The sequence below is a fragment of the Pinus tabuliformis genome, chromosome X (assembly GCF_031772625.1).
Source record: "Pinus tabuliformis cultivar Carrire ecotype Pingquan chromosome X, CPIR1, whole genome shotgun sequence".
Lineage (NCBI taxonomy): Eukaryota > Viridiplantae > Streptophyta > Pinopsida > Pinales > Pinaceae > Pinus > Pinus tabuliformis.
In genome coordinates, this window is record NC_142308.1 from 1,201,065,009 (window position 1) to 1,201,090,650 (window position 25,642).

Consider the following 25,642-nt stretch of genomic DNA (forward strand, 5'->3'; position numbering starts at 1 on the left):
TGTCAGTCCTACACGTGAAGTATTCTATGTTGTGGTTCATTGCAGGAAATAAAGTTCGTGTGTATTGTCAGGTTGGTAAGACCAACCAAGGGATGTTTGCTCTGGATGTTGCAGTACGAACACTTCCATATTATGCTGAGTAAGTAGAATTCCAAAATTATTTGGTGCTCTTTTATGGCTGACATTTGTCCTGAAATCTTCAGTATTGTCTCTTCAATTTCCGTTAAGTGATACTTTGAAATGTTATTATCTTATTCAATACAAATTGAAGCCTCATGACTTTTTCTCATTTGTATGACCTTTGGAAATATGCATGGTAGGTATTCTGAACTTTATTAGTGAAGCCACATTTCCATTGCAGCCCGAGCTAACTACTTGTTGCCCCCTCAAGGGCAACTACTTCCTGACTATGTCACACGGTTAGAGTTCGACAACGATTAAGTCCGATTTGAATTCGAATTTTCCAATCAGGTTCGAATGAGGTTCGACATTAGGTTCGACTATACATATTTTTCAATATATATAAATATATATATATGTATGACAAAATAATAAAAAATTCAAAATCGATCCATAAACACATGAATACAAATTCTTATTAGTAAACATACATGAATAATGTAATCATTCTAACATCTAGTTAAATGTAAACATACACAATAGTAGTTTGCAAAAAGAAATGACATAATTTTCAGTCTTCAAAATTTAAATGAATGTCAAATACTAGTAATCTTTTAAAAAATCACATAATTAAAACATAATCAAAGTTTAAACACACATTACAATACAACTATATTAAGAACTCATTGTAGAACATCTTCAAATTTCAAAATTTGAAAAAGGAAGTTCACTAAGAACTCACGAACTCAGTCACGCAGATCTCACTCACTCACTCAGAACTCACTCGACACTTGCAAGCTATGTTAAATCCTTAACGCAGCGTTGTTTATAAAGGATTTTTTTAGCGGGAAGATTGCCGAAAACCAACTGCCAAACCTAATTCAAACCTCAACAAAAAAAAATCGAATTCGATTAAATTCAGCTTAAGGTTCACTTTCAGGCTCGAGTTCGAATGGGGTTCGAGTTCGAATAGGTTCGGCTTTCAGGTTCAGCGAACCTGAATGAATTTCAAAATTTTTTTGAGGTTCACCGAATTTCGAACCTGAAGGTTTAAGTTCGTCGAACCCTGTGACATAGCTTCCTGACCGCCCTCCCAGTGTTGCATTGATGCTACTTGGATGAGCTCTCATGCTCGTATCTATCAATTCAGATGCAATCTTCAAGTTCTTCCAGCCCTACACCATCCACATCTTTAGATGTCTCTACCATGGCATATCAGCTCCTATGTTTTCTCACCTCAGATGATAGGTGTTCACATAGATGGTTATGCTTATTTCAGTTGATGTGTTATGGTTTTGTGTGAAGGTTTCTTATCTAGAAGTGGTGTTATAATTTCTGACCTTGTCATGAAAGTGATAAACGCTGGTAAGATCTTATAACACTTCTTAGTTGTAATAGTTTTATTATTTTCCCTTGTGTACCATGGGGGGACATAATTGTGTGTACATATCCTAACCATATCTAAACATTTTCCACTTTTTCCCTCTCACTACCATCTCATCTGTACAAAAAATATAATCCCTGCTTATGTTAGACTCATCAAATGTCACCCATTAAGGTCAAATCAAGCAAAATGTAATTCAAAGTCAAAATAAAGCCAAAAGAGGCTAGAGGTCAAGAGTATCCAATGTAAAAGATTGAGAAAAATAATGAATCCACCACATTAAAAAGGTACATCCCCAAGGTCCTATGTTAAAAATGCAAATCTAAAGAAAAAGGACTAAGAAAAATGAAAGAAAATACAAAAAGGAGTAATACAGTGGTGCCACGGTGATAAAATCAAGCCAAGCCCCCCGTTGCCTCAAAATCTAGGTAGTCTTGTGAGATGCCTCACAAGGAAAAATCCAGATCGAGAAATAACAATGCAATGGATGCTGTTGTCACCTTAGCAATCCACCTCCCGCTCTTTAGTGAAATTTCACCACACGGGAGGCTTCCCAGTTTAAGGTCACCTAAAGGATATTCTTGGTCTAGAGTTTAAAGGTGACAATTGAAAAGGCCTTTCCAAGATATTCAAGCTAAGGACAAGGCTCAATTCTACAAGACAGGGAATAACATACCTTAGAAACAGCGTCTAAAGGGACTTGGAGCCTAGGGTTTTTGATGTATGACTCCAAAGTAGCACAACTAGGCATACAATGTGAGAGAAAAGTTTTTTTGATAATGATATAATAAAAAAAACATCCACAAACCTTCAGTTGACCTAAGTTGAAGCCTTGGTGCTAAACTAGGGTTTTTCTAGCCATAGAATTTCCTAGGGTTGATGATGTCATCCCTAAGGAAGGACTTCCAACCTTGCAAAATGCTAGATTTTGGTGTTTTATGGTTCAGCAAGGTGAAACGGCCTCCAACCAGCCCAATGTTCATGCCCTAGTTGAATTTGGCCTCAAACCCTAACCCTAGCGACTTGCCTTGAAGGGCCAAAATTTTAGGAGGGGGTAAAAACGTAAGATTTTATGATTTTTGACCATCAATATGGAGACCAATGCCTTCAATCTACTTGGGTGATGGAGTCTTAAGGAAATTTAACCATGAAAATATTAAATCCTTGAAGGGAGTAAGGGGGATTATCCTAGATTTTCACTTGCTAGTCATAACTATCATTTTAAACGGTGATAAATTAACTAGAGAAAATCTCTCTAGGAGGTTCTCTAGGGAAGTTCGAGGATACAAATTAAAGCATGCAAAATTAACCAAGTATTTCATATAAACATAAGCATTTAGACATGGAACATAGAAAAACCTAGCAACATTACATGCAATAATCATGAGATATATTCAATGAAAAGGTACTCACAATATATCTGAATTTTTTTTTTTCTTTAACCCAAAATTATATCTCCACAACAAGCACTAGTTTCTAATAGCCAAATATCTACAAAAGATCACATCTCCACAAAGTAGTGAAAGATAACAAGCTAGGCCAAAATCTCTGAAAGAGGGCGAGTTCTCTAGAAGTGATACTGAACCAATGAGCGAGGTGACATTTTATTTATATGAGGTCTACTTCACCTAATTTCTAAATAAGAAGCCCCTACACAAATTTGATTTTGACTGGACAAAAATTAAATTAGGGTTACAAGCCTACCACTAGCTTTTACAACACAATTTGCCATTATAAGTCCATGGGTGTGAGTCGTAGGGCAAAAAATATGATGACATCATGCCCTTTTTGGGTTCCAAATCAAGGCTGAAAATGTCTTTGAGCATTATGATCATCCTCCATTTGAGGAAAAATCCCAAAATCATGCATCAAAACAACTCCAAGGGTCCTAAATCCAGTTGTGGGTGCCACACGTCATCTCCATAGGTGTTAAATGAGCAACGTGGTGCTTCCTCTCTCCAACATTAGGGCTCCATCAGGTGCAACAAGCCCTCCTCAAGCATCCTAAGGATGACCATCCTCATCTGGGCCTTAGATCATTGCATGCCCATCAAGTGGTGTCAAAGCTAGCCTGGGGGCATTCTGGGTCCACTAGTATATCGTCAATAATCCTCCAGCTAGGCAAGAGAAGCCCAACGTTCTGGATCATGGGGGTGCTCTAATTTGTATCTCAATTGCTCAAGTCATCCAAGGATCCAACACTTCGCTCAAAATGTGCAATGCTACATTTGCCAAGTCATCATGCTCTCTAAAATGTAAGTATGGCCCAAGCATCATGTGGAGTAGGGTGCCCTCTAGGCCTTTGTTTCTCTGGAGCACCTGGAAAAACCAACTTAAACTCAAGTGAAAGAAACCATTCATTAGGGACCAAGATCATAAATGCATCTAACTGGACCACACTTAAGTGTTAAGGGCATATTAATACTTCAAACTGGGATCACCTTCAGATATCTAACTTTAGCAAGTCTCGTAAAGGTGTCTCCTACCTTTGTAGGGGTGGCTAAGAAGTCAACCCTATTAGGTGCTTCCATCCCTCACAGTTAGGTGGCGTTTCTAAGGTTAACGCTTCAATCAATAGGTGTTTTTCTAAGTATGGAGATGGAAGACTTCATGGCCAAGTGCCATGGTCAGGGGACCAACTAATGGGATTCCACATCCCGGGTGTATAGATGTAATGGAGTGAGAAATCGTGGATGCATGAGTTACCCTACTTAGCCTAATTTTTCCACCTCTCTAGTGTGCCTTTTACTTATTTTTTTTAATGCTTTGTATTTTGGTGCATAAATTCTCAGTATTACCCGTTAGAAATTTTATCTGTATTCTTTTGGTTTATTTCTTCTACTTGTTAATTATAAACAAGTCATTTAAACATATAAACATCAAAATAAACACAATATAGTCTCAACTATCTATAGATCAAAAACTGAAAGAAATAGCAAACACACAAGTGACACCGTTATTTTTGGACAACTTGTCCCCGAAAAAACCCAACTTGGGAAAACCGGTGCAACAATTCTGAGGGTTATTTATTATGCAGTATATCCTTGAGTACAACTGGGTGCCAAACTGGCTCACCCGACAGAGAAAAATAACCGACAGTAATACCTCTCTATTCAGAAGCAGATATTCAAAAAATCTACCCCACGAAACCCTCTCCAGCACAACTGAAGCATTGCGTCAACCCTCTTGGCCTCTGCGTCTGCCTCAAAACCCTCTGCGTCAGCCCTCTGAGGCACTACACAGCCTCTACGGCCCTCTGTGTCACTCTTGCTGCCCTCTGCGTCACTCCTGCTGCCCTCTGCGTGGATGACGTAGGCCCTTCTGGTCTCTGTGTTGTCTCAGCTAGCCTCTGCGTGGCCTGCATTGGCTTCTGTATCTGCCTCTCTGCCTCTGTGTTGGTCTCTCGGCACTATCTCTGCCTCTTTGTCCAATACCCACTGCCCCTCGCTGCAAACTGATCACTGATTCAACTTTCTTAGCAAACCCCGCTCTAGAAAATCAAATGACTGATCACTTTGGTGTGTTCTCCAACTGACCCTCAAGCCTCCTCTTATACTTTTCTTGTTGGTCCTTCAACGACCGAGATTACATCTCTAATCAACGGCTAAGATTAGATTTGGCTTGATCCATGTCATTTGGAACCTTCTAACCTATTTTTATATTACTACCCATTAATATTTTATTTTTCCTAAGTTTAGACTTAAGAACTCCATTAAAAATATTAATTATTTTAATATCTCCTTAACCGGGTAGGATCTTCCCAAACCATTTCTGGGTCTTGGAGATCTCATGTGCTTTAGCCTCTCCACCAATTTTCATGGCTAGAGCACATCCGATGCTACCCCAAATCAACATTCCCTCTTAGCAAGGATTGTGCTTTAATAATACTCCACACTGAGTATCACTCTGATTATACGGCACCGGTACCTGTGCTGATGCTCGGCCTCCCCACCCAACATCCTCTGCACTACTGCATCCTGTGCTGCTGCCCATGGCCCTGCCACTGCCACTGTTGCATCCGTACGACAGCTCCCTCTGCATCCGTGTTGTCGCTGGTCCTTTCTCCCTACACTACATCTGCAATGCAACCCCCTCTCATCATGCTGCATCGTGCTACTACTGCCTGCTACTGCACTCCAACTCAGTTACTGAGAAGTAAGTAACTGATCCACCCAACTACTGACATCCTTATAAGACTAGAAACACTTCCGATGTTGAAGCTCTCTCTGCTGCTAACAAGTGCTCCCTCTACTCCCTCTACATTGCTGCAACAACTCCTTGCATCTCGCACTGCTGCAAACCTCTTTGTGCCATCCTGCACCGTTGCAACCCCCTCTGTGCCTCTCGCACTGCTACAGCCTACTAGCTTTGTGCTGCCCGGGACTCCTGCACTGTAGCACTCTTTGTCACTTCATCCGCATCTATTTCTACCGACATCCGTCAGTCTTGCTACTCTCTCTTCGGGGCTTTCGTAGCAAGGTATAATCCAAGAGGTTGGGTACCTCAAGGATCCTGCCCCTCATCGCCAATAGTCCTCCTGACTACAACTTGATGTCTCCCCACCTCTTCTCTAGAGGTACATGAGCACTCATGGTACAATCGTCATCCTCTTCTACCTCCTTCTCCGCCTTCGCTGGCGCTGCCTTGGAGTCAGATGCCTCTCCCTTGTTTTTCTTCCTCGGACATTGGTTCGCATAATGACCCAGTTCCCCATAGTTGAAGCACTTGACCTTGGATAGGTCCTTTTTCTTCCTCTTCACCTACTTCCTTGCAGATGCCAGAGTTGCATCCTCTTCCTCTTCCTTCTTGATCCAGACTCCTTTGCTGCTACTTTTCGTCTTGGTTAGCCGTTTGATCTCTTCTTCGCGAAGAGCGGCTCACAATATTTCCCAATTTGGAAGATTCGCCCTGCCCAGAATGCTCTGGACAAATGTCTCCCACTCCTCGGAGACTCCGTTTAGGGCGGTCCTCACCATTAGCTCCTGATCCGGCGTGGCCCGTATGGAATTCAGTTGGTCCCGGATCTCCTTCAATCTCCCGAGGAAGTGATCTATCTGCTCCCCCTTCTACATCTGGTATGACCGCAGCTGATTCTCAAGGAACATCTTCCTCTACACGAAAGTATGCTGGTACAACGTCTTCAAGGTGTCCCACATTTCCTTTGCTGTCTCCTTCTCAACAATATGTTGGACCACATGATCCTTGACCCCATCAAGGATGATGCATTTCGCCTTGGCCATTGCCTCCTTGTACTTTTCATTATCAGCCGAGTCAACTGGGATAGCCGCATTTCTCAAGGCGAAGACCTTGATGTGATATCTATCTAGAATGGACAGGATCCTGGCCTTCTAGACCACAAAGTTGGATGCCCTATCCAGTCTGTCCTAATCCCTTAGTCCATTCATGGCCATCTCTCTGCTCTTCCTTTCGACTCCTCCAAGTCTCTACTTCCCTCTGGAAGTTCTCTCTTCGACTCCCTCTGAGTCGCTACTTCCCATCTGGAAGTTCTCTGCTAGACTCCCTCTGAGTCTCGATTTCCCTCTTGGAAATCTGTCTGCCAACTGTTAAGTTGCACTTCTCCAATATCCCGTGCATTTGAAACACTGATCTAGATTCCTTGGCTAGAAATCCGCCTCGGTAGCGACTCCCTCTACCTTGGTTTTGCCCTGTTAGGTACTGTTCTGTCTCGGCAGTGACAACACCCCACCAGCTTCACTCCTCGCAATCTGCCCACAGCTTCCTATGCCCCAACAATTGAAGGACTGAGCCTTTAGGCTCTGTGCAATCCTGGCACTGGTTGAAATGCCCCCCCTAGCCAACTGTGTCAACCCTCCCGGTCTCTGCGTGGCTCTGTGTGAGCCTTTTTTGCCCTCCTCAACCTCTGCGCTGGCCTTTCTCTTGCCCAGACTGATGACGCAGTCCCTCTGTGTCAACCCTTCTTTTGTCGCTTTCTGCAAGGATCAACTTCTATCACTTGGGACAACTGTTTCTGCTGCAAATGCTCTGCTTGAGCTGATGCCTTCAGCTCTCCTGTGATCTGCAACCATGCTCTGATACCATGTTGAAATTTCTAAGTATTACCTGTTAGAAATTTTATCTGTATTCTTCTAGTTTATTTCTCCTACTTGTTAATTATAAACAAGTTATTTAAACATATAAACATCGAAATAAACACAATACAGTGTCAACCATCTACAGATCAACAGCTGAAAGAAATAGTAAACACACAAGTGACGCCGTTATTTTTGGACAACTTGTCCTCGGAAAAACCGAACTTGGGAAAACTGGTGCAACAATTCTAAGGGTTATTTATTATGCTGTATATCCTTGAGTACAACTGGGTGCCAAACTAGCTCACCCGACAAAGAAAAATAACTGACAGTAATACCTCTCTATTCGGAAGCAGATATTCAGAAAATCTGCCCCACGAAACCCTCTCCAGCACAACTAAAGCACTGCGTCAGCCCTCCTGGCCTCTGTGTCAGCCTCAAAACCCTCTGCGTCATCCCTCCGAGGCACTGCGCAGCCTCTATGGCCCTCTGCGTCACTCCTGATGCCCTCTGCGTGGATGACACAGGCCCTTCTGGCCTCTGCGCTGTCTCAGCTAGCCTCTGCGTGGCCTGCTCTGGCTTCTGCATCTACCTCTCTACCTCTGCACTGGTCTCTCGGCACTATCTCTACCTCTTTGTCTAGTACTCACCGCCCCTCGTAGAAATCCTTGAAAGTAATGGCCCTCCCAAAATCAGGTCCATAGGTCTGGTATTCTAGGAAGTAGTCCCCACAAGGTGTCTCCTCCTGCTCCAGTTGCCCACCAGCGCCAGATTGTAGGAATGTAGGAATAGTGGACCTAGGGGGTGTGTTTGGGATCAATAGCATGTTGACATTGAGAGATGTGTGTTGCTGCGAAGTGCCAGATCCTTCTCCAAATTAGAAATCCCCTTGGCCTCCCTTACCTTTGTTTCTATTGCCATTTCGCTGGCCCATTCCTTCAATGTTCCGGGATAAGTCTTGCACTGCCTTTAGTAGGAGTTGGGCAAACTCCTTTTCCTCATTCCTTTTGTCTCCTTCAGTGTCCCCCATGTTGGTTTCTTCTACCTTAGGTTCTCTAGTCATAGGATCAGGGGTAATCTCCAATTGTCTTTCTCTGCTTCTGTACCTTTGTGTCACGTTCTGCTTATCTTCTGGTGTCATACACTGTGCTGCTCTCACAGGTTGTGCCAAGTCTATGAGCGCTGATACCATTGTAATATCCCTTAGGAACATTAACAGTAAATATGCAAAGCAAACATAGACAAAAACACCATGAAACAGTAACAAACAATCAGACCACAAATTGGCACCAAACACTGCGTTGTTGTACTTTTTTTATTAATGAAAGGGGTGTACAATAAGGTGTTGGAGTGAGCGCACCTAGGCTTGCTCAAGGGAAGCTAACAAAGCCCAAAATGAAAAGTGAGACACCCTCCTCCAAACCGTTGTTATGCTGCTCAAGTACTGCGCTGTAAATGCCTAGAAATGTGCTGCTGCCTGAAAGGATCTGCTGCTAGGGCCGTCTCCACTGCTCAGAAAATTCCGAGAAATTAATTTTGGCCTCTCTTCAATAAACCCAGAATAACCCACGAAGGGTTTGGCCAAAGCTTGACCTTGGAAATTCGACCCTCTTTGGCTTGAGTGGCTCTATTGCGGGGCAAATCGACCCACCTGTAGAATCTACCGCTAAATGCCCCAAAAATGCCTGCAATCCCTATTAGAAGGCTCCCCAGGCCTTCCCTCCAAGTTTCCACCTCAAACTCCACTCACCCCTCAACCTCCCGGAGTGACTCTACCCAATACTGTGCAGTCCCTGTGTTGCTGTAGCTTCCCCTCTGATGTAGATTCCCCTCTGATGTAGTATGACCTCACTGCTGCTGGTATGATTCGGGACTAAGTAGAACTCCCTCCTTGGGTGGCACTTGAAGTCCACCAAAGTAAGGGCTGGGATCTCCGCTCAGAAACACCCGTGTGCTGAACAAGAAATGTAGACTTGGCTCCTGCTCAAGCGTGTTATGTCAAGAGACAATTTCTAAAATGATAGATGAATGATCAAAATGAGAGTCCCTTCTTCCTTTTGTCAGGCTACCTCCAAGATTGCTCATGTGGGGCCACATCGAACTCCTCACACCAATTCCGCTCCAATGAGAGCATACTCCCCATGTGGGTCGAAATTCCCTTGTGTTTCCCCCCACGCTCCACCAAGGCTGCATTGTTTCTTCTAACCCATACAGTCGTATCCGTACAATACATATTTTCAGCTTCAAGTGGGCACGAAAATCGAGGCAAAGTGGGCATGGTTTTCAAGGAGTTTTGGGCTGAAGAGATAAGTTGTATTTTGCTATTTTGTTTTCTCTGCAAATGTATTTTTCCTGAATTTGAAAGATAAATAAATTTGAAGAGCTCTCTAACAGGTTTTCCCTGGAGAAGATTGAAGGGGTTTTCCTTGGGTCTAAGTTGACCAAAAATCTGTGTATTTTTATGTGTGTTGTTGGTCTGGTTATGTCCATATTTATTTTCATTATGTGTTGACAGTCCCATGTGTTTTAATCTAAAAATTTCATTTCCAGAATTCTATATGTTGAATGTATGTTTGTGGGAAAGGGCATTTAACTGAATGGGAGTGATAAGGTGAAATTAAAACCAAGTTGGGATTGCAAGAAACTTTTTTTTGTCATCAAATTTCAACAATTAAAAAATAGGTTAATAATCTAATTAAGTCATCTCTAGGTGGAATTTCTAGAAACGATTTTTGGGTTTTGGAAATCTCATGTATTCTAGCCTCTCCACCAAATTTCGTGGCTAGAACACATCCGATGCTATAGAAAATAACACATTTTGAGCAGAGGAAAATGTTCTTGAAAGAGATGCCAAGGAACATCAGGATGCAGAAGGGTGAAGGAATTGATCCCTTTCCAACCATAATTCAGGATATCTGGGATCAACTAGCAACTGTATTAGAGGCGCCTCAGGATTCAGAGCTTGTGCACTTGGCCTTGAACAATGTCTGAGAGGATTGGGAAATCTTTGACCAAGGTATTCTGGGACAAGATACATTACCAAGGTGGGACAAGATGTCGTCAGACCAACAACAGGAAGAGATGAGGCGAGCACTAGTAAATACCTCCATCAATGGAAGCAGCAACAACGGATCGAAAGGTGTGAAGGAGGAAGATAATGTGGTTCTTGCATTAAAGGGTCCCAGTAAGGGACAAGGTTTGCAGGGAGAGAAAGAAAATGAAGGATCTATCTAAGGTCAACTGCTTCAAGTGTGGCAAGTTTGGCCACTACAATACTTAGTGTCCTCAAAGGAAGGAGAAGCAAGAGAAGCAAGATCAGGCGGCAACATCCACAAAGAACGACAAGTTTTCCTCCAGGCTAGAGGAAGATTTCGCCATGTTTGCAACTATACCTCCAGGACTGAGGTGGGGCGATATGGAGCTTTAGTCCCAGAGTTGCGCAGAGATTTGGGGGGGTTGCATCAGATGGTGTTTCCTCATGGATCATTACCTTGCTACAAGGGCCCACAATATTCAATCGTAGGAGGATCAGTGTCAGTTGATGTAGTTAGTTACAGAGTGACAGTTGCATACTAGTGGCAGTGAGAAGCTGAGAAGCACAAAGCAGTGTTGACAACAGAGCAAGAGGCTCAGTGCAGAGTCAACAGCAGCGCAAATTTCTCAATGGGCAATGCAAAGGCTAGTAGCAGTCAGATGCTTAGGAGATATTTGCAGCATAGAGACACAAATGATTCAGTATTTTGGATGCTTCTCAGTTGCAGTAACAACAACAACAGTTGAGAGGGAGTTGCAGTGCAGATGCAGAGTTGGTAGCAATACAGGATGTACAGTGCAGTGTCAACAACAACACAGATGCAACATTTTAGTTCAGCTATAGTCAGTGGCAGATGAATCCGAGTTAGTGCAATAGTTGGTGGACAGTGGCAGGGGACTACAGTTGTCAGACATTAGTAGTGTGGTTAGAGGATGTTGCAGAGACAAGGTGCTATTACAATTCTGCAACACTAGTTTGAGAGAACACCTTTCTTACTAAGAGGGAGTGTTATTTTTTGTACCATCAGATGGTGTTTTAGTCTCAAGACTTTATGGAGAGGCTAAAACACAGGAGTTCTCCAAATCCCATAAATCGTTTTTGGAAATTCCACGTAGAGATGGCTCGATTAAATTAATTGACCATAATTAAAAATTTCGTTTGTCTAAGTTAGGAAAGGTGGTTAATTAATAAGAATTAATTGAGAAAGATGTGAATCATCTAGAAACTCACACGAATCGACTTGGGGATGATCTCAACCATCAATTAAGTTTTAATCGTGGTTGTGGGAGTCCCAACTGGAGATTATAAGAAGAGGTCAATGGATAGATGGAGAACACACCAGTGCAGATACTCAGTGGCCCAGGAAGTTCGAATTCCTAGTTGTAGGAGTGATTCAACAATGGATATCGAGCCAAGAGGCGAGTAGCAAGTGGCAGTAGAGGTCAGCAGTGATTTGGAGGAAGTTTTCCAGTTCCAGAGAGTAAAAACGAGGAGGTCAAAATTTTCTCGAGGAAGCAATATAGGGACTGCACAATTGCTTCAGAAGAGCGGTTCAATTTGGCTGAATGGGAGGACATTTTCAGTTGCATAGGTCAGGAAGATTTTCTAAAGGGTTGGAGAAGCATTTTCCCAATCAGCAGTGTTGTCGCGCGGATTGACACGACAATGCTCAGACCGGGGGCTGTCAATCTGATACCCGATCCCTCCGTTTAAGCCTGTCTCCCGCGGCTAAGGGGGGTAGTCCCTGAGAGATGATGAGACCAACTGTCGACCAGTTGGTTGGGAGACACGAGACGCGATAAGATAAGCACTAGATGGATTTGATTATATTAGCAGACCAGTGCCTTAAGAGATTGTGGTTAAAACGATTACTTGTTAAATGATATAAAAATATGGACCATGAACAGTAATCATCTATCATCAAAGGCATCAGCCAAAACACGATATCCAGCAACTGAAAGTTTAAAAATATGAATGCTTTAAACCACCACGAATCATAAACCATAACCAGATATCAATTTCGCATCTCGACTTGAAAATTTAGATCTCAGCATGAAAGATATGACAATTCCCGAAAATAACTGGATCTAAAAAATTTCCACAATATTTTTATATTTTTTCGAATTTTTTTTTTTTTTTTTTAATTTTATATTAAAAAAAAAAATCTAAAATTAAAATTTATACAAACTAAAGTCCTAAACTAAAATATAAAAGTTAAATAAAAAAATTTAAATAACTAGAATCTAACTTTAATCCAAAAATTATATTTACATAAAGCTTTAAATCCTAAAATTAAAAAAAAGAAAAAGAAATCCTTTTATTATTTATTTATTTTTATTTTTTTATATTTTAAAGACCTAAACAAAACAAAATTTTAAAATCTAAATATTAACAAAACACTGATACATTAAAAACTAACTAAAACGAATCTAAATCAAAAGTCAAATAAATCCTAAACTAACCAAACTAAAAAAAACTAAGACTATCTAAAATCTACATTAAATATAAAACAATACATAAAACTAACACTGATAAACTGAAACAAAAATAAACGTAAGCCGTATAACAAAAATTCGAGCTGCCAGTTTCAGACGGAAGCCGTAACCCTGGCTCAAGGAAAATTACCAAATGCGCATTACATAACCACGAAGAAATTTCGATTACCTGCTATGAATCGTTGATTGCCCCTGCTGCCGGCGTGCACAAGTTTTTTGATACCCACGCAAATGTAACACGCATTATATTGACAGACGACAATTTTTTTTTTCGATTTTACCTGCTCGGATGGTGGATTGCCCTTGCTGCCGGCGTACACAGGTTTTTGATACCCACGCAAATGTTTTTCAGGAGAATAGGAATGCGTTTAAAGATGTTACCTGCCCCGATGATGAAGACGATAGACGAATGCAGTGATTTGAGGATCAAATCGAAGCTGACTTTCTTACCTGGTGCTCCCACTGCTAACGCTTTGATGCCTCCACGAACCTCGCAGCAAATGGATCTGACAGCGGATTTTACCTGAGTATTTACGCAAACGTGCATCAAAATAAAGTTTCGATTTTTCAAGCTATTGACTGCGTTTGCAGTTTGAGGGGAGGCGGCAGAGGCTTCTGACAGCAGAGAGTCAATAACAGAATTTTGATACGTGATGATACGTGACCCCAGCCAAAGCAAAGACTGACGGCAGACCACTGAACACGCTGGGCCACGTTTGCCTGAGCCGCAGATCAAATCGAAACCAGCTCTCTGTGTGTTCATTCAAATATAACTTACGCCATTGTTTTGGACAGATGAGCTGCCTGTGGATACAAGAAAACAGAAAACCCTAAATAAAAACTGCACAAAGCAAAAACTTGAAATTTGAGACCCTAGATCAGCTAATCTTGAAACCCTAGAACAGCTGATTAATGTACAGATTTAGCCCCTTAGCACCCAGATTTAACAGTGAACACAGAAATATTTCAAAGAACAGAAATTTGAACTTTGCTGTGAACAGAAAGAAAGTCTCTCATGCAAAACAGGAAATAAACTTTAAATGATTAACCCAGGGCCCAAAATCAGCTGGGCTCTGCAAAGAAAAGCCTGTGGGAGTCGGCTGGTTCAGCCTAGAACTTCCCCAAACACCCACCAATATCCTTCACCTAAAGATTTCTTGCACATCTCAAGCAACCATCAATAAAGAGAGCAAGAATGCTGCTAGATTTCAGGAAATAATGGAGATACCTGCCATTATTTCAGAAACCCTAACAGCACTCAAACCCTAGCAAGTGAACAAGATACCCGTGCTCACAATACTCTGAAAACAAGCTATTATTAAAGGCTGAAAACTGAAATATGCAGAAAAATAAACATCTCACAGCAATTCCAGAGAGTAACACCAGCAAGATTTTTGGACCCCAAAGTCTTTTTATTAACCAGAAAATCAGATTACAAGAGAGCTTTTTAGTACAGACTCACAGATCAGATTAACCTGTAAAATGACCCCCTAAGACCCTATATAAAGGAAATGATCCCAACGGCTAGTTTTGAGTGATCCATGTAGAAATGATCTCGACCGTTGATGAGGATCAAGACATCTCTTGATCTCATCCGTCGATTTATTCACTTAAAATATTATTACTTTATTAGTTAGGGTTTTTGCTTTATTTATTTATTTATTTATTATATTATTTTTTATTTATTTCATTTTTTAATTTTTACTTATTTTATTATTTTTATTCATTTTTTAATTTTTTAATTCATTTTAAAATGGATCATCGAACTAAGCCTTCGGAAACATCACCTAGGACCTAGGACTCATGAGGGGATTTAAAACATTTTTCGACCCTCAGGACACATTACATCATGACTTTTACAATTTACATCTTAAGGGAGAAAACCCCTTTAACATAGACCCTCACAAATCACCCAGTTCTGCGACACAACTATAATCTAGCAGATCAACACACTAGGATTCTCCTAAAATTTCCAATGACAAAATCAATCCCGGCTTTGGGGTCAGGTTTGAAGGAAAACTCTGTCGATCCGTGGATCGGTGAGACGAAAAACCTTCCGGGACGTAGATTATCATCAGAAAGTTAGGTCCACCTAGGCAAATTACATACATGACTCATGTCTGCTAAGATTATTTACAATCAATACATGCAGACTGGGTTTACAATCAAAAAGATCAAGTTGCTGATGATGGCAGGATGGCACGGGCATGCTGATCAGGTGCTGCCCCTTTTTGCCAAAAAAAGGGGGATGTACTGCATGGGTAGTTGACCAGTAGAGGTCAACAAGCAGTAAGCAAGACGACTTGATTGGCAACAGTCCTAGGCCAAGCATGTGAGGCTCTGCGCTAGGGTGACACATGCCCTATGCAGAACAAGTGGACGACTTGCTTTTTAGAGGCAATCATGTGCCGAGATTGTTCGGAGGGAGGGTAAAATCCCTCAGTATATTTTTGCCAATATTTCTCTTGGGTAGAATTGCCAATTTGGTGATATTTTATTGTACTCAGAATTTCTACTGCATAGTAATAATATAAACCCTTAGCTACTGCAACCGGTTTTCCCACATTGGGTTTTTCTGGGGACTTTTGTCCAAAATAACAGTGTCACAATTTTTGTGTGTGTGCTAGCATTTGTTAGTTTCCAATACTTTTATTTTCCATGGTATTTTCTTTGTGAAGATTGCAGTGTGATTAATTCGTTGTTGCCGTAGTGATAAACTGCATAATTAATTTTATAGTTAGAAGAATTAATTCCAGTTGTTGCAATAGAAATTTCATAGAGATTTTCACACTGCAAAGGCAAAATACATGGAAACAAGCATGGCTACATGTGAGGCCATATGGCTTTGGAAGCTGCTAGTGGCACTATTTGGTTAGAGGATGGAGTTGACCAATATCTACTATGATAATAAGAGTTGTGTGAAGCTATCTGAGAATCCAATGTTTCATGATAGGTCAAAGCACATTGACATCAAATACCATTTTGTCAGGGACTATGTACAATGTGGATCAGTTCGACTAGAGTATGTTCCCACAGATCAACAAGTTGTAGATGTTCTGACTAAGACCTTGAATAAAGGAAAGTTTGTTTTCTTCAGGGATAAGGTGGGTGTTGTGGAGAACACCTTCCTCGCTAAGAGGGAGTGTTAAAATATTGTAGCTCAGACAAGTGTTCTAGTCTTTAGAGGTGTCATTGAGGCTAGAAATGTTAATTTTATAGTGTTCTATGCTTAGCACAATCACTTTTCTAGTTCTTCAATTAGCAATCAATTATCCAATAAATTGAATCTTCTAGTAACAATAAGTAATTGTAGATAGAGCAGTAAATCCAATGCACAATAGAAGACAATTGAGAAATAACAAGAGACACAAGATTTGGTCAAAGACTAGGGAAAACCCCACAAGGGGGAAAACCCTTTCAAAATTCATCTTCTATTAGATTGTCATCAAATGTTCAATAAAGAGATATAATGTTCCAATTCATCAACCAAGAGTCAAGTCAAATCTTTGACTATCCAAAAATTCAACCAACCAATATCCAAGGGATGATCCCAAAAGTCAAATCTGGTCAACAAGTCAAATCTGCAATTCTAATCAAAGTCAAAGATGCCCTAACTCGTCCACAAGTCAACAGTCAAACTTCCTCCAAAAGGGCTCAGTCAACAGTAAAACAACTCGGCCTTCCTTGCTGGTCAAATCTCAATCAAAACAATCCTCAAAAGTTCAGTGAAATGGGAGAGAATGCTTGCGGTCAAATTTCAGAAATCTGTGATCAAACTTCATAAATCCGTGATCAAACTTCAGCCATAGGTCTGTGGTCAACCCAAGTCAAACAACCCAAAAAAATTCAGTGCCTTCACCAGTCAATTCTGCCTCCAAAATCAGAATTTTCCAGGTCAAAGCAAGTCCAAACATGAAGTCAAAGCTGGTCAACGGGAAGCCAAGCTTTCCCAAACAAAAAAGTCAACGCAGAAATTAGATATTCCCTTCGCACGTGTGAGATCGGACCTCCAATTGCAGCCCTGTATGAACCAAACAAGAGAAGAGAGAGAAGATGTGTTGTGTGATGATGATGCTCCAAAGTGATGTGACATTTTGTGTATTTATATGTGTTGGAGGAGATCCAATTTGACCTTTAGGCCGACCTGTACTTTTGTGCACATGTGGTTCCATCATTAAAAATTATATTCTTCCAAGGGCTAGTAGGGGTCTTTCTTGATGAGGAAGGTTGTCCAAAGGAGGGAATTTGTCCTTGAGTTGCTCCCTCTCAGCTAGTGAGAAATTTCTGACTGCATCATGAATCTCATCTCAAAAATCTCATCATCATTATCAAGTCATTTCTCATCTCTACTTATCTGCTGAACACTCTAATCTAAAGAAGAAGAATCATCATAGGGGAGCTTCGACTACCACCCTATATCCAAGGACAATAGGCAGGATACCACTTTCCGTGAGAGGTAAGGATCACAATCTATCCTATTGTCTGTTGATCTTCCCAACTTGACCCTCAAGAGTCATTGGTAGAACACCTGCATCCATCACTTGAGTAGGGTACCACTTACCATAAATGGTAAGAATCACAATCTATCTCAAGTCTTCTAAACTCATTGGCTAGATGGGGAGGAACAATCCCAAAACTAGTGCAATAGATGAGGGTTTTGTTATTATTCAGCAATTTGAGAAATTACAAGTGGTCACCTTTCACTGGCAGACTTGTGACAAAAACTGATATCCATGGGTAAAATAATTTGGAGACTAATTTCCTCCCTATACAAATCGATTTGGCCCTATCCCAACAACTCGCACTCTTCTAGGCTATTTGCATTGCCTTTCGAAAATGTGGACTGCTGCTTCCTGGAAACTCATTCAGCGTCAGAATCTCCCTCCTGCAAGTCGTCCTGCCTCCTGGACTACTCTAGGTACCACTTGCTTTGCCTCCGGATGATAGATCCAACCTCTTGCTCATTGAACGAGATCCTCTGCACTTGCACTGTCTACTGGGTACTCGCACTGATAGAATATGACATCCTTTACAGATAATTCGACCTCCTCTTCCTATCTCTTGGACATTGGAAAATATTGAGGAAATCTCCTTCAGACACCTGCTCCCAAATCTCTTTTGATCCCTTGCTACTAATGCTTCCCTGGCTTCAATTGCACCCTTGCTAAATACTTGCAATTGGGTGAGTCAAACTGCTTGACTCACCTATTGTGTCTTGATGTATCTTCTCCAAACCCTTCGACCTATTGTTATAATCTCTCGTTGGAATCTCTATGACTACGATCACATCTCAACTGATGGCTAAGATCATCATGACTTCATCAATTAACTTTTTTGGAAGTCTCTAGAGCAAAATCGAAATTCCTCAATTAATTCGCTTTAATTAACCACTTTTCCTAAGTTAGCCTTAGGAAATATTTCAATTATGGCTAATTAATTTAATTGAGGTGCCTCCAAGTCTTTTCTTGCAAAAAAATTTCTGGGTTTTGGAGATCTCGTGTTCCTTAGCCTCTTAGACATCATAGAGACTAGAGCACCTATCCACTGCTACCCCAAACAAAATCTAACACCCCCTCTTAGTGAGGAAGGTGTTCTCTACTACTCTCATCTACTCCCTCAAGCAGGCAAACTTTTCCCTCCCCAAGGCCTTCGCGAGTATATCAGCCACCTGCTGGTCTATGGGAACATGTTGTAGTTGAACTAATCCACGCATCACACAATCCTTTATTCTCCTGCTACATGCTATAGTTGAACCATCCTATGTTTCCACTACACTACTTTGATCTCACATTGTTGAAGCCCCTGCGTTACCTCTACGCTGCTGCTATCACTGCAATAGTGAGTCTCAATCTCTCACTGATCTACTGAGTCATTGCAACTGGCTCTGCATATTGAAATATCTAAGTTTAACACGTCAGAAATTCTTCTTGCATTATCTGGTTTATTTCACCTACTTGTTTATTTCTTAACAAGTTATTTAACCATATAAATACTGAAAATAAACACAAATGCAGTCTCAACCATCTACAGATCATCAACTGAAAATAATAGACAAACACACAAGGGACACCGTTATTTTTGGACAATCGTCCCCGGAAAAACCCAACTTGGGAAAACCGGTGCAACAATTCTGAGGGTTTTATTATTAAGCAACTTTCTTGAGTACAACTAGGGTGCCAAACTGGCTCACCCAACAGAGATATCTATCTGGCAGTAATACCTATCTTCAGAAGCAGATATTTGGCAAGTTTGCTCCACGAAAATCTCTCCAACGCTTCTTTGAGGCTCTGCGTCACTCTGAATCCCCCTGCGTCAGCCTTCTGCTGCTCTGCGTGGGCTCTCTGGCCTTTTGCGTCACCCACACAGGCCCTGCTAACCTCTGCGCAGTCACTCTGGCCCTCTGCGTGGCTCCTGTTGGCTCTGCTTAGCCTCCTCTGCCTTAGCGCTGATCCTTCGGTACTATCTTTGCCTCTTTTCTATGCACTCACTGCAACTCTGATCACTTGTTCGAATTTTATAGCAAACCCCGCTCCAGAAAATCGAACTCACTGATCAATCTTGGTGTGTCTTCAACTAACCCTCAAGCCTCCTCTTATACTTTTCTTTGAGTCTTCAACGGCCAAGATTGAGTCCCTTAGCAACAGCTAAGATTAGATTTGGCTTGATCCATGTCATTTAGAACCTTCTCACCCAGTTTTATATTAACACCCATTAATATTTTAATTTTCCTAAGTTTAAACTTAGGAACTCCATTAAAAATATTAATCGTTTTAATATCTCTTTAACTGGGTGGAATTTCACCAAACCATTTCTAGTTCTTGGACATTTCATGTGCTTTAGCCTCTCCACCAATTTTCATGGCTAGAGCACATCTGATGCTACCCCAAATCAACACTCCCTCTTAGCAAGGAATGTGCTCTAGTAATGCTCCACCATTGAACATCACCCTGATCATCCGACACCGGTACCTGTGTTGATGCTTGGCCTGCTGCCCAACATCCTCTGCACTGTTGCCTCCTGTACTGTTGCCCATGGATCTGCCATTGCCATTGCTACATCTGTATTGCAGCTCCCTCTGCATCCGTGTTGCTGCTGGTCCTTCCTCCCAACACTGCATCTGCACTGCAGTTCTCTCTCATCATGTTGCATCGTGCTGCCCATAGCACTACCACTGCTAATTTCTGCACTGCAACTCAGTTATTGAGAAGTAAGTAATTGATCTACCTAATCACTGACATCCTTGTCAGGCTAGAAGCCCCCTTGATGTTGAAGTTACCTCTGCTCCTATCCTGTGCTCCCTTTGCTGCCTCTACATTGCTACAACACCTCTGTGCCTCTCACACTGCTGCAACCACCTCACTGCCAGAGACCACTGCACTCTAGCACTGCCTCGTCGCTCCATCTGCATCTTGCTTCTACTGACATTCGTCATCCTGCTACTGTCACTCGGGGCTTCTGTAGCCGGATATGATCCAAGAGTTTGGGTACCTCAAGGATCTTGCCCCTCATCTTCTGTAGTCCTCCTAACTATAGCTCAATGTCTCCCCACCTCTTCTCTAGAGGTGCATGAGCACTCATGGCACAGTCGTCATCTGTCTCGACTTCTTTCTCCGCCTTAGCGGAGCTGCCTTGGAGTCAGAAGCCTCTCCCTTATTCTTCTTCCTGGGACACTAGGTTGCATAATGACCCAGCTCCCCACAATGGAAGCATTTTACCTTGGAGATGTCCTTCTTCTTCCTCTTCTCCTGTTGTCTCGTAGATGCTAGAGCCGCATTCTCCTCCTTTTTCTTGATTCGACCTCCTTTGCTGCTACTTCCCGCCTTGGTCAGGCGTCTGATCTCTTCTTGGCGAAGAGCTGCCCACATCTCTTCCCATACTAGAAGATTAGCTGCCCAAAATGCTTTGGACAAATGTCTCCCAATCCTCGGAGACTGCATTCAGGGCGGTCCTCACCTTGAACTCCTAATCCGGCATGGCCCCTGTGGAAGTAAGTTGGTCCCGAATCTCCTGCAACCTGCTGAGGTATATATCTATCTGCTCCACCTTTTGCATCTGATATGACCGCAACTGATTCTCCAGTAGCATCTTCCTCTGCATGGAAGTGCCCTGATACAATGTTGTCAAGGTATCCCACATCTCCTTCGCCGTGTTCTTCTCGGCAATATGTTGAACTACTTGATCCTTGACCCCATCAAAGATTATGCATTTTTCCTTGGCCATTGCATCCTCATACCTTTCATTATCAGCCAGGTAACCTGAGATAGCCATGGTTCTCAAGGCGAAGCCCTTGATCCGATGTCTATCCAGAACAAACAGGATCCTGGCCTTCCAGATGACAAAGTTAGAAGCCCCGTCCAACCTGTCCTGATCCCTCAGTCCGTTCATTGCCATCTCTGCTCTTCTCCTGGACTCCCTTTGAGTCTCGACTTCCCTTCTGGAAGTTCTCTCCTACCAATTGTCGAACTGCTCCTCTTCAATACTCTATGCACCTGCAACACGGATCTGGATTTCTTAGCTAGAAATCCCTCAAGGCAGTGGCTCCCTCTACCTTGGTTTTGTCCCGTTAGGTACTTTTCTTCTTTGACAGCAACAACACCCCACCAATTTCCAATCCACAATTTGCCCATAGCTCCCTAGGCCCCAACAGCTGAACAAACTGAGCCTCTTAGCTCTGCGCAATCCCAGCAAGGCTGAATCGCTCCTTTGGCCAACTACGTCAAGCCTACTTGCCTGAGTAGGATGACGTGCTTCTTCGTGAGCCTCTTCTATCTCTCTCTGCCTCTATGCTGGCCCTCTATCTGGTCCGAAATGATGACGTAGGCCCTCTGCGTCACTCCTTCACTATTGCCTTCTGCTTAGGAACAACTCTATCTCTTAGGACAACTGTTTCTGCTGCAAATTTTCTGATTTAGCTGGTGCCTTCAGCTCTCCTGTGATCTGCAACCCTCTGATACCATGTTGAAATTTCTAAGTTTAACACGTCAGAAATTCTTCCTGCATTATTTGGTTTATTTCACCTACTTGTTTATTTCTTAACAAGTTATTTAACCATATAAACACTGAAAATAAACACAAATGCAATCTCAACCATCTACAGATCATCAACTGAAAATAACAGACAAACACACAAGGGACACTATTATTTTTGGACAATCGTCCTCGGAAAAACCCAACTTGGGAAAACCGATGCAGCAGTTTTGAGGGTTTTATTATTAAGTAGCTTTCTTGAGTACAACTAGGGTGCCAAACTGGCTCACCCAACAGAGATATCTATCTGGCAGTAATACCTGTCTTCGGAAGCAGATATTCGGCAAGTCTGCTCCACGAAAGTCTCTCCAACGCTTGTTTGAGGCTCTGTGTCAGCCCTCCTGGCCTTTGCATCACTCTGAAGCCCCATGTGTTAGCCTTCTGCTGCTTTGCGCTGGCTCTTTGGCCTTCTGCGTCACCCAACCAGGCCCTGCTAGCCTTTGCGCGGTCACTCTAGCACTCTGCGTGGCTCCTGCTGGCTCTGAGTAGCCTCCTCTACCTCAACGCTGATCCTTTGGTACTATCTCTACCTCTTTGCTATGCACTCACTGCCCCTCGCTGCAACTCTGATCACTTGTTCGAATTTTCTCAGCAAACCCTGCTCCAGAAAATCGAACTGACGATCAATCTTGGTGTGTCTCCAACTGACCCTCAAGCCTCCTCTTATACTTTTCTGTTGAGTTTTCAATGGCTAAGATTAGATTTGGCTTGATCCATGTCATTTAGAACCTTCTCACCCAGTTTTATATTAATACCCATAAATATTTTAATTTTCCTAAGTTTAAACTTAGGAACTCCATTAAAAATATAATTATTTTAATATCTCTCTAACCAGGTGGAATTTCCCCAAACCATTTATGGGTCTTGGATATCTCATGTGCTTTAGCCTCTCCACCAATTTTCATGGTTAGAGCACATCCGATGCTACCCCAAATCAACACTGCAACTGTCTCTCGAGTGTCCACTGACTCTGTACTATCTCTCAAGTATCTGACTGCACCTTACTGACCTTTCGATCCTCCTCCTACTACTATAATTGGGCTCCCGTAGCAAAGGTAATGGTTCAACTGAGGAATCTCATGCACAACAACTGGATTTGATCTATTGACCAAGCCGTCCTTGGCTAGACCTAGATCTCGTTGTTGCTCCTTCCTCGACCCTGCCTGATCTGACATACTGGAGTGTCATACTCCTCCTGGAGGTACTGCTGCTATCAGTGTGAATTCATTCTCCAACTCGGCAAACAAATCCTCGATCTCTGCGAAAGTTGTTGTCTACTTCCCTTTCTTGTCCTTCTTCCTCTTCGAACACTAGTTGACATAGTGACCAAGATCACAACATCTAAAGCACTTGACCTTTGACAGATCTTTCTTATTCTTTTCTCCTTTAGAGTCTTGTCCCTGGCTAGAATCCTTCACTTTTTCCTTCCTTGCAAGAGCAACATTCTCCTCCTTCTTTACGTTCGGTCCCTTGCCACTATTGCTAGTAGTGCCATTGACGAGACTTAAGCCTCATCTCTTCTTAAGTGAAATCACTCCATAAGCATTCCCACTCTGGAAGTTTGTCACGCCCAAAGATCAACTGGATGAATGTACGCAACTCCTTGGTAAACTCGTTGAGAGCTATCCGCACAACCTCGTCATCTGTTGGCTTCTCTCCAACCGTTGCAAGTTCATCTCTGACTAACTGAATCTTGGTGAGATAGGATGTTACATACTTGCCCTTGTTCATCTTGACCGTCCTCAACTTCTCCTTGAGAATCATCTTTCGGTTCTCGGAAGGATCCTAGTACAACTTGACTATGGCATCGAACATCTCCTTTGCTATAGTCTTCTCTGTGATATGCAGAACAATATGAGAGGGAGTGTTAATTTTTGCAACTGTGGTAAAATTCCACCTTGGACAACTCAAATGACCGAGATAATGATTGCATAAGATTCCTCTTTTTGAGAGGACCAAAATTGACCTAAAGATCAACCAATTTGGTTAAGCGGAAGTTGAGTTATGAATTATTTTATTCATGCATGTATCATGGAATGGGTCGGCCCTAACCACATGAGTAAGTGGTTGGGTCAGTCTTAACCCCAAGTGAACCCTTAGGAAAGCCTATAAATAGAAGAAACCTCAAGATCATTTGGACACATCTTCTCTTCTCTTTTGTCTTGGTTCGCATAGGTTCGTCGGAATGAGTTTGCTCAAGGGTCTGAAATCACAGGCGAAAGGTTCGCTCTAGGTTCGGGTCTTCTGGATGTCGGTCGTTAGCACAGAATATGGCATTCTGGTTCCTGGACGCTGGCATATAAGCCTATGAGAGCGACTATAGACTCTTGGATACTGGCACAGAGGCTTATGGGAGCGACTGTCGTTTCAGAGGTAGATCTAGAGGTATCGATCCCCGATTGCTCGCACAAAGTGGTCTTGAGAGCAACCAGGCTGTCCCGGTCGCATGCAAAGTAACTTCAAGGGAGTGACAAAGTGTTTCAGGTGTGTTGCGCCCCGGTCGCACACACAGAGTCTTCCAGAGAGCGACCAAGCAATCACAGTTTCCCTCACACAGTATCCCAGACAGCGACCAAGAAGTTTTGGTCGAACACAAACAGTTTTGATGAGAGCGACCAAAGTTCAGATCTAGGGTTTGACATCTTGACTTCAGTTGAATTCAATGATATGGTAGATCTAGGTTTCTCTCTACTGTTATACAGATTTGTAGATCTGATTTGTTAGTTTCAGCTGGAAACATATGTATTGGGTTCATTGACAGTGACATTAATGTTCAACAGTGTTCGACACAGTGACAACAGTATACAACAGTTGACATCAGTTTGTGATAGCACATTACAACCATCAGTATGAGGGTTCTGATTCCTAGCATGATTAGATCTATTTCATAGATATCATTATTTTTTTGCTGCACAAATAAAGTTATGGATCATTGTACTCTCTTTTGCTGCATCATTTGATGATAATCTAAGAAGAAGAAGATTTGCAAGGGTTTTCCCCATAGTGGGTTTTGCCCTGGTCTTGGACCAATCTTGGTGTCTCTATGTGTGTGCATGCCTTTCTTCACCTGTTCCTTTTATGTTCCGCTGCATTGATGATGTTGGTGATGTTGTTTCTTTTTATGTAATTGCATATGCTGATGTATAATGGTGTAGATCTGAATAATGCAATTATGATATGGGGTGAACTTAATGGATTAATGACTAAATGAAATTATGAAAGCAAAGAATAATGTCGCCTTGTGAAAAATAAACACAAACTGCTCAAGAAATATGACTTGCAAGAAACACCAGCAAAAACCTCCTCCAAGCTTCGAAAATGAAGCAATCTCCTCTCCAAATGTTTCCCTTAACCTCCCAGGTAAAGTTCAGCCTCAAAGACTAATACACTACCCTCCACGTGAGTACCAAGTGTTGCCTCTACGCTGGCCCAGGAAGTGCGAAAGTCACCCTGCAAAGAAGCACACTCCCCCAGCTCCCAAACTCTCCAAAATGACAACAAATCTCCTACGCCTCCTCTTTGAAAAATCTCA

General features: G+C 42.2%; 1 protein-coding gene across 3 annotated transcripts in view; it reads left to right on the plus strand.

Annotated features, from left to right (window-relative positions):
* Nucleotides 1-25,642, plus strand: part of LOC149144270 (aminopeptidase M1-like) — a 311,113-nt gene that overhangs the window by 11,969 nt on the left and 273,502 nt on the right. For all 3 annotated transcript variants that reach the window (XM_089453313.1, XM_089453314.1, XM_089453312.1), the window contains one exon: nucleotides 46-139. In XM_089453313.1, coding sequence (XP_089309439.1) covers nucleotides 46-139 — 94 coding nt within the window. The remainder of the gene's footprint in view (nucleotides 1-45; nucleotides 140-25,642) is intronic.